The sequence below is a fragment of the Acartia tonsa genome, chromosome 14 (assembly GCF_053477335.1).
Source record: "Acartia tonsa isolate MP-2025a chromosome 14, ASM5347733v1, whole genome shotgun sequence".
In the NCBI taxonomy this organism is placed as follows: Eukaryota; Metazoa; Arthropoda; class Copepoda; order Calanoida; family Acartiidae; genus Acartia; species Acartia tonsa.
The window spans coordinates 3,085,361-3,095,514 of record NC_137273.1 but is presented as its reverse complement, the minus strand read 5'-3'; the positions used below and the strand labels follow the sequence as shown (position 1 = coordinate 3,095,514).

Sequence of the window (10,154 nt, the reverse complement as noted above, 5' to 3'; positions counted from 1 at the left end):
CCCCTAGAGGCCTCTAAGGGGCGTAGCCGCTAGTTGATAATAAAGTAGTAAACGTTTTTTTGTTTGTCCCAAAGGATCTCGCTAACCGCTGAACCGATATTGTTCTCCTTTGCAGTGAAGCTTCTTATGGTCCTGGGAAGGTTTTTAACTATTTTTTGGGAGGGTTCTTCACCTCCCTCCCCCCCAAAAAATATTTTTTAACTCTTTTGAAACTCAAATTTAAAATGGGATAATGTCAACTTTTCCCCCTCCTAGCCGCTACTATTGATAAAGTAACAGGATGTGTGTCTCTCTATCTATCTGTAGCACAAAGGATCGATCTCGAGCGATAATTACCCTGCTGATCCGATATAGTTCTCCTATAAAGTATAACGCTTTTTATGGGTCAAGTTGGGGAAGGTTTATAACTATTTGTGGGGAGGGTAACTTAACTAACACTAACACTTAAAGTAAAGCCGTCCTAAGAGAATAATAGCCTCCCAAAATATTTCTTTTATATTTTTAACTTATATGTAATAGTAAAGCTGATCGCCTCCCTTAAATTTTATGTATATTTTGAATCTAAACTATTAAAGTAGTAATTTACAACTAAAATATTTCGTCATATTACTTTACTTTCATAATAAACTGAAAAAGTTCTAAGCATTTCTAGAAATTATTTTTTCTCTATTTACAAATTATATAAAAAGCTTTATTTTAAAAAAAGGAAAATAGTGATACATAATGCAAATTTCTTTTTATAAATATATATTTTTGCTTTTAAAAAGACTTAATATATACATGGAAAGACAAAAATGCAAAAAAAAACCTTAGGAATTTTAGAAATATTCAACTCATCATTTGAAAATGAAAGGGCGATGAAAAACCAAAACAATTTATTTGGACTAAAACTTTGTGACATATGTTCCCCAAAATAAATAGAGATTTTTTAGTGTTTTATAGTTTTTCAAAATTTACACCAAGCAATTATACTATAAAAACTTAAATTTATTGATCATATGAAATATTTATAAAAAAATAGATAGCACCAATTGTGTTATTCCATTCTTCAAAAAAAGATGAAAAAATATTAGGAGAAAAAAGGTGAATTCAGTTATGCGCTCGTGCCGCGTAAGCAAAAAATGTTTTTGATGGACAAATACTCTGTAATTAAACTTTCCTGTTTTTTCTAATGTAAAAAAAACTAGATACACCGCGCAGCTAGGTGGGGGGCGGGGGTCAGGAGAATTGCAAAAAACATCTATGGTTATTTTTAAGGCTTCCCTAAATAGTGAACACATCAGAACCTGCAATTTTTAAGATAATTGGTTCCCATTCCCATGACATTGTGAGAGTTTAGGAAAAAAATACTGCAAATACAAAACAAATGTGTACAGTTTCTAACCAATAATATGGCTGAATTATTCCTTCATTGTTTTCTTATTTGCTCATTTAGAGAGTTGGTATTTAAATTTAGAATTTTTATATTTATTCTATAATTAACATTTGAAAACCATTAATGGGGAAAAAATACAGAGAAAAATTGTCCAACATTTATGAGGTAAAACAATGACGATTGTTACATGTTTATTATTGGTTATTTGGTTGGTTTTTTTTTTGCATGTTACGACAGCTTCAACCATTGAATGCAATTATTACGTAATAAACAGGCGCGGCCAGTTTCAATATTTAAATTCTTTGTTCTCTAATATTTGTAAGAATAATGATTGTTTTTTGTTTATTTTGGTAATTTTACACTTAAAAAGTAATTTTATTGAGTTTTTTTTATTAAAATTATTATTGTGTGATTTTAATGCACTCTAAAATTGTTGTCCAGATTAATCTGGTTTTACTATATAGAATAATTGTGATTTATGTGTAAAGTAACCACAATATTAATCATTTATATTAGACACAGTTAGTTATCCTTGATTGATTATATAGCAACGATATTATTACGATTTTGCAAGTTAAATCTTATATTTTAAGATACCCAGAATAGTTCTTTAGGTAGGTATTACTAGTTGCTTTGCCTCTTTTCTTTCGTGGAATTTAATACAAGGGGCTAGAAAATAGCCTAAAACAATCCTTAGACAGATCTTTAGCTTTTCAATTCGGACCAGCATTTCCTGAGATTTTTAGCTATAGCTTAAGAGAAAAGTTCTTACTCAGCTCATACCAATAACGAAATTAATTCGGAAGAAAATCACGAAACCTATACGTGTTTTTCAGCTGTCGTTGGGGGGCAACACATCGTAAAATTGACGACCTCTCCATTTGCCCCCCAAATTAATATTATTTTAGATTTATTTATCTTGTTGGTTATACCTTATTCCTGGTTCTTACTACTTTACAAATTAAAATATGAGTTAAATATTAACTTTGATATTTTTGAGTAGTTTTTCCTTGTAATTTACCATATATATTCAATAGGTACAATTTAATAAAACTGGAATTTACAAAACATTTCAATTTATTTTTAAAACTCCAAACCAGATTGACTGCCTATCTGTTACATAAAAGTATACATTTTAGATTTAAAGTTGAGATTACATAGGTATATTACAGATTATATTATTTTAAGACGAGATACATAATGTTAATAGTTATTTCTTGCACAGCTTTTCGCGGATATAGAATGTACAATTATAAGATTAAAACCAGTTTTATTTTTATATTCGTAGAAAGCTGTATATAATACGATGCTAGACATAGTTTTTTCGTATGGATGAGAACCGGTTCCTATCCACCGGATTCGAATGAATACGAGAAAATAGTTTAAAATCATCTTGTAATGACGTACTGACGTTTGAAATTTGAAGTGACTATTTGGTTGCTGCGCTTTCTCTAGCATAATATGATAGGTATCATTCTTATATTTTAATAATATTTTTATTTTCAGATAGGTATAATTTCTTAAAATGAAGTGGATCACAAATCGTTGGAACTCGTACAAATACAGATTCGTCCCCTGGATAGCCCTCAATATAAACAATAAAACTACAGTTAAAATAAATCAAACAGATCAAAATGATAATTCAGAACATCTTCTAAATAATTTGTTGAGCATACTAAAAACATTTGAGAATTATGCTTTGCTACGAGAAGATCTAGAATTGTATTCAAAGTTGCACAATGTTAATCAGAAGATATTATTGGATAAATTTGGATATTCGTTGGTGAGAAAAGAAAGTTTATTGGAAGGCGCTGGGAAAGGTGTTTTTATTCAACAAGGACTGGAAAAGAGTCTTATAAAGAAACCTTACATATAAGTAATAGGATGTTATTAAGTATGTCGGTTTGTACTGAAGAATCTAGCTACCTGCTGAACTGGTATGATTCTCCTTTACATTGATGATACTTATAGGTCCTGAGAAGGTTCATAACTATTTTGGGTGAGGGTACCACCATCCTCCCTACAAAAAACCTTTTTGTGTCGGTCTTTCTGATAAAGTTTGTAAATTAGACAAAAAGAGTTGCATCGTTACTTATGTAAAGCAACAGGTTGATTGTTTGTCGGTCTATTCCTATTAAAATTTAAACAAATTTTGGCACCTTAATAATAAGACACTTTATAACACAGGCTAAAGCAGGCAGTATAGTTGGAATCTACCCTGGGACTGTGTATCAACCCTATCAACCAATATTAATACAATCCATCAGAAACCCTTTTCTGTTTCGTTGCGCTGACGGAGTTTTGATTGACGGAAAGGATTGTGGCATATCAAGGACTATCTACAGATCTTGCTCGCCTAGAGATCAAATAGGTAAATATATTAATGTAAAGCCCTACAAATCCTTTGAACAAAGTAACAGGATGTGTGTGTGTGTGTGTATGTCTAGACAAAGGGAACTGATTGGTTCTCCTTTACAGTGTGTATCTTCTCATAGGCCCTTGGAAGGTTTTTAACTATTTTTGGGGGAGTTTAACACTACTCTCCCAAGATTAAATGACCCCCAAACAAAACTTTTTCTTTTCTTTTTAAAATGCAAATTATAATAGTTTAGGTAGTACGTGTTCGGTTTAGCTTATTTGATTTATTAATCTCCTTTTAGTTTTACAGAAGCTATTGTTTTGGGTTAGTAATTTAAAGATTAGTTAACTTTTTTTTTAAAGAATTGTTATGTAATTTGATTTTAACATCGCGCCGGTTTTTATTATCTTATCTTAAATCTTATTCTTTATATTTCCTCTATTGTATAGTTTATAAGCCATCTATATTCTTTATTTATTTTGCTTGAATTTCTTTTTTGTGTCCTACAGGGATCTTAATGGATAAGACAATGGAGGTAAATTAAAATACATCCACAATGATGATACAGTTTTTGAGCCAACTAATAAGATAACGTGGTCATATAGGTAGTAAAAGTACTAGTCTAATTTACAGTTTAATGTAGGACCTATACCAGATTCTGATTGCTATCCCTGGTTAAAATATATCCTTATATAAAAATAACAGAATGTCTGTCTGTCTATTTGTACCGAAGGATCTTGCTCACCGCTGAACCAATATGGTTCTCCTTAACAATGTAGGTCTTGTAGGAGTTATTTTGGAGGAGGGTATCAACAAGAGAAATAGCCTCTGCAAAAAAAATTACTTCCATCCCAAATTTTTTTCCTTTTAAAAAAATTAAGGCTCTTTGGCCCAGGGGCGTAGTGTTCTAAAAATGAAATAAATCTTTTATTTCTCGTAGGAATGTTGAAAACAAGTGATACAAGCTGGCTAACCCCTTGGCCCGTAAATCCTCTAAATAATGGACAATATGTTAATAATGGAGGTACATAAACTTTTCGATAGTTTTATATGTTAAACAAGGATGCCAACATCCATAAAAGCAAAGTTACAAACTAACAAGTAGTATCAATTTATTTATTGCTTTTGTAATAAAAGTTTTCATTGGTGTTTCAAAAAGTTATAAAGTTTTACAAATACCATCCTTTCACATTGTGCTTAGTTGTCAAAGGAATATCCATTAAATCATTAAATGTAAAAATAATAAAAAAAAACAATAACTAGGTTAATTTCGTATGAAAGTATAATTAGTATAGAAATCTGTATATGGTTTGGAATTAACCGCTATGACATAAAAATGACAAATCATAAATAAAGAAAAGTTTTGCTTTTAAATTCATAAGAAATTTTAGATAAAGTCCTATTAGATTTATTTATATTTAGAATAAGATCTATTCTCTCATACCATTGTGTTTTAATTACCTGTACATATTTTATTTTATTCTTAGGTGGAGAAAAAAATCCTGCAAATGTATGTTACCAAGAAATCGACTTACCACTGTCAACTTTCCCTGTGGGGCTTAGAAAATTTGTGCCTAACGTTAATTATGCCAGTATTTCACAGGAATGTTCTTACTATAACAAGGAGTGAAGTGTAACGCATCTGCTTATCGTTGTGATTAATAATTCAACGTACTAGTAATCTAAATCTGAATTTAATGTATGTGAATTGTCTTGGAAGTTGGACGCCTTAATAGGCAAAATTAATTACAATGCTTAGTAGTATAAGTACATTCTATGGATTTGATAGGTTTTCTAAAATTATTAGACAAAATGAGGCTTCCAATTTTAAATGAAACACAGTGCCCTATCTCTCATAGGTATTAGGTTGGGTAACACTCTAGAGACAACCGAACCCTCTTAACGTTAGTGCTTGTTAATGAACCAAGGCAATCTTATTACTCTTTTCTATTTTTTTAATGCATGATCTGACAATTATGAGCTAACGTCGCAGACTCTAGCGTAAGGATAATAAAGTAAGAACATTATATTCCGCTAGGATGGTTACCGAGATCTTAGAGTTGTTGTGCTAGTAGCTACGAGAGATATCCACGAAGGAGAGGAGTTATTTTCTTCTTATTTTACTTTAATTCATAAATAATGAAAATATGCTTTCTCATTGGAATACCTAAATAACAAGAATACAATTTTATTTATTTTTTTGTAAATCCTTATAAGAATCGAAATCCTAACTTGAAACTTGTATTATTTTCTTCAAATAATAGTATTGGACTAATTGATTATAACCTCCTGAAAACTGTTCCTTTTTGAAGCAATTAATGATAATGCAAATTTACAAATCAAACTAAATTTTGAATACATCAATGAGCTTATACAGTGGTGCTAAGATGATTTTGTTGTGTAATTTAATAGAATTTCCAGTATGACTTCGAAACCGATTAATATCCGATGGATTAGAAACGATTCTCAGCCATACTGAAACATTATGTATAGCATCGTATTATAGACAATTTTCCATGTCTATTAAATAAAAATCATAAAATTATTACCAGTTTGGTTAGTCCGTGCTTTCGGTTTCTCAGGACTAACAAAACTGGTTTTAATCTCATAATTTTTCATCTTATTATCCTCGGAAAGCTGTCTATAATACGATGCGATAAATAACTATTTCAGATTTTAAAATGGAAACTTTTGAATATTCTTTATCAAGTATAGAAAATGAAATAAACTTTGATGAAAAGTTGAAAGAAAAATGGGATAACTTCATGGAGAACGGAAATTTTAGGTAAGTACATCCTGCAATATGAATAAGTACCTATAGGGTTATTTGTCTGCAGCCAAAGATCTCGAAAATTGCTGGATTGAAGTTGGTATACTTTTTAGGGAAGAATTAAATGTCTTGAGGGTGGTTTTAGGCTATTTTGTTGCTCTATTACGACCTTCTCTTGAGGCAACTATCACTAATATAAGACAGGGTTAAAACTAGGAATGATAAATTGATGTTTACTCCCATTGATGATAAACAAAATTTACCCTGCAAGGTTAAATGATAATTTATTAAAAGGGGGACGTAACTGAAGACTTTTTGATGCAGGGTGGGGGGTTTTCTCCAGAACCACTTGATAAACCATGCAGATTTTTTGGACTTAAGCTTTTATGGGTATGAACATCTTATGGTTTCAATCTCAACCCCCCACCCCCTAGCCCCCCGGGGCTCAAAACCCCCCTAAAAATGAACCTAACCTTAATTTTCTCAGAAACCATTGGATCAATAGAGATGATTTCTTAAACTTAAGTTTATATGCTTATATAATGACTTTTAGTTTAGAAGTTACCCCCTTGCCCCTAACCCCGAGCCCTCTGGGGCTCGTATTAAACCCAAAAATGAACCTAACTTTAATTATCTCATAAACCATTTGATCAATAGAGATGATTTCTTAAACTTAAGTTTATATGCTTATAAACTGACTTTTAGTTTAGAAGTTACCCCCTTGCCCCCAACCCTTAGCCCTCTGGGGCTCAAATTAACCCCAAAAATGAACCTAACCTTAATTTTCTCAGAAACCATTGCATCAATAGATTTTTTAAACTTAAGCTTTTATGCTTATAAACTAACTTTTAGTTTAGAAGTCAACCCCTGTCAACAACCCCTAGCCCTCCGGGACTGAAAAAAACCCTAGAAATGAACCTAACCTTGATTATCCCAGAAACCATTTGATCAATAGAGATGATTTTTAAAATAAGGCTATTATGCATATAAACTATTTTTTGGTTTAGAAGTCACCCATTTGCCGCCAACCCCTAGCCCTCCGGGGCTCAAAAAACCCTAAAAATGAACCTAACCTTAATTTTCTCAGAAACCATTTGATCAATAGATGATTTCTAGGACTTAGACTTTAATGGTTTAGGAGTCACCCCCCTGCCCCAAACCCCTAGCTTTATTTGACTATAGCTTCTATGGTTGTAAAATAAATATTAAATAACGGGTGACAACGTCCAGAGAAGCTTTTAAATTATAAGAAAGGATCAACAAAAAGTGACATCAAGTTAAAAGTCAGCATGATTTAAATGGACATTTTGACTTTTTGTTAATGATTATAGAGTAGCTACACTTTGAAAATCGTACCTAAATGCTATAGAAATCATCATGCAAAGTTTAAAATCAATAGGACAATTATAATATGTCAAAACTAACGAAAAAAAGGCTAACCCTCACAGACCATATCTGCATATTTAAAAAAATTTACTAGAAATTTGAGTTTAAGTAGGTACATTTTTTAGGGGGGTTTTGAGCCCAGGGGGGCTATGGGGTCGGCGTCCTATGAACTAAAAGTTAGTTTATAACCATATATCTGCCAAACAAAAAAATAGTTTATACACATAAAAGCTTTAGTCCAAAATATCTGAACTTTTAATAATGTGGTAACTTATAAAATAAAAGTTAGTTTATAATCATAAAAGCTTAAGTTTGAAAAATCCTCTCTGTTAATTAAATGGTTTCTGAGAAAATTAAGGTTAGGTTCATTTTTAGTCTTTTTTAGAGCCCCGGAGGGCTAGGGGTTGGAGGCAGGGGAGTGACTTCTGAACTAAAAGTTATTTAATAAGCATAAAACCATAAGTTTAAGAAATCATCTCTATTGATCCAATCGTTTCTGAGAAAATTAAGGTTAGGTTTATTTGAGCCCCGGAGGGCTAGCAATTGGTGATAGGGGGGGGGGGGAGGGTGACTTCTAAACTAGAAGTTAGTTTATAAGCATAAAAACTCAAGTCTAAGAACTCATCTCTATTAATCAAATGGTTTCTGAGAAAATTAAGGTTAGGTTCATTTTTAGGGTTTTTTTGAGCCCCGGAGGGCTCGGGGTTGGCGGCAGGTGGATGACCTCTAAACTAAAAATTAGTTTATAAGCATGATAGCTTAAGTTTAAAGGGCGAATATAGGTTTGATATAATATGAGCTTATTTCAAAGGTGCCATTATATAGATTATAAATAACTTAAAGACATAGACATATTTAACTGTATAAGTCTGTTTCTAGCCAAAAACCGATCCAATTCGTCGTTAGAATTGCGTCATTTTGTGTAACCAATGCAGTTCCCTAAGAAATCCAAACATCACTGCATCACACAAGGCTGTGTCTGAAGGTTGAATTATAAAGCTTCTGTTCAATCATAGTCATAATGAAGAGGAAAGGATTTGACAGACATTGGATGCTGCAACTTTTACTTTTGACCAAATAAATTTTTCATAAAATAATTTTGTAAAAGTACATTGAAAAAGTAAGGGCTGAACCACTAATTTAAAAAAATATTTAAAAATTAAAATATTATTTTTTTTTGCTAAAAGTTGCATCATGTTTGTGTATGTATGTTCGTGTTACGTATCGTAATTAGGGTAAATATTTCATAAGGGATTAATCACAGATCCTCATAGAAAAAATAAATTTTAAAACGTATTATTTACCCTTGACGCTATATTTGAGGCACTCCTGCGTAAAATATTTTGACGGAAATTAAAAATGTAATAAAATAATATATAATTAAAACAAATAAACATTTAAATTATCTTATAAGATGCATGCCAATATAACAATCAAATTGATTTAAGAAAAATAGTGAAAAAAAGGTCTTATAATAATTAAAAAAAACGATTTTGTTGACTTTCTGATTTATCATATGTTGAAGTGAACGCAAAAATTGTAAAATCTACTTAAGAATTTTTTTGAATTTTTAAATTTAGCATAGTTATTTTAAAAGTATGTAATGGCACCTTTCATATAAGCTCATATCATATTGAACCTATATTCGCCCTTTAAGAAATAATCTCTATTGATCAAATGGTTTCTGAGAAAATAAAGGTTAAGTTCATTTTTGGGGTTGATTAAAGCCCTGGAGGGCTAGCGGTTGGTGATAGGGGGTTGACTTCTATACTAGAAGTTAGTTTATAAGCATAAAAGCTTAAGTTTAAGAAATCATCTCTATTGGTCAAATGGTTTCTGAGAAAATTAAGGTTAGGTTCATTTTTAGGGGTTTTTTTAGCCCCGGAGGGCTAGGGGTTGGCGGCAGGGGGGTGACTTCTAAACTAAAAATTAGTTTATAAGCATGATAGCTTAAGTTTAAGAAATAATTGATATTGACATGTAATTACCTTGACATATAATTAATCTGACACCTTGTCTAACCTCAGCTAATCATTATAAATCTGTAAATAAACAGAACAATATTAAAGCAAATAATCTTAACCCTGAATGGTTCTACACTAGAGATAATAATCTGTAAGTAATAAAGGACGTCTAAGCTCATATTAAACGATAGCGAATAAATACAAAGCATAACAACATTCAATAGGATTTATTAACATGATAAATATATAAATAAATAATCTTCTTCAAAGCACACATAACTAAAACAAACAAATTATCAT

General features: G+C 31.2%; 2 protein-coding genes across 3 annotated transcripts in view; both read left to right on the top strand.

The window, feature by feature from the left end:
* Positions 1-2,885: 2,885 nt before the first annotated feature.
* On the top strand, positions 2,886-6,408 carry LOC145306278 (SET domain-containing protein 9-like). Its single transcript, XM_080148349.1, has 5 exons — positions 2,886-3,216; positions 3,561-3,746; positions 4,675-4,758; positions 5,222-5,339; positions 5,775-6,408. The coding sequence occupies exons 1-5, from the start codon at positions 2,901-2,903 to the stop codon at positions 5,872-5,874; spliced, it is 804 nt and encodes a 267-aa protein (XP_080004475.1). The 5' UTR covers positions 2,886-2,900; the 3' UTR covers positions 5,875-6,408.
* Positions 6,406-10,154, top strand: part of LOC145306277 (GDP-D-glucose phosphorylase 1) — a 28,394-nt gene continuing 24,645 nt past the window's right edge. Inside the window, exon 1 of one of the 2 annotated variants that reach the window (XM_080148348.1) lies at positions 6,406-6,519. Coding sequence is in view for 1 of the 2 variants with exons in the window: in XM_080148347.1 (XP_080004473.1) it covers positions 6,416-6,519 (104 nt within the window). In the remaining variant the exon portion in view is untranslated. The remainder of the gene's footprint in view (positions 6,520-10,154) is intronic. The other variant, XM_080148347.1, reaches the window with a different exon arrangement.

Excerpts from the sequence above, each read along its gene's own strand:
- LOC145306278 (XM_080148349.1), top strand. The coding sequence starts at position 2,901 with ATGAAGTGGATCACAAATCGTTGGAACTCGTACAAATACAGATTCGTC. Across the intron at positions 3,217-3,560 it reads TGTTTTTATTCAACAAGGAC|AGGCTAAAGCAGGCAGTATA; the intron begins TGGAAAAGAGTC and ends ACTTTATAACAC. Across the intron at positions 5,340-5,774 it reads TATGCCAGTATTTCACAGGA|TGGTTACCGAGATCTTAGAG; the intron begins ATGTTCTTACTA and ends ATTCCGCTAGGA.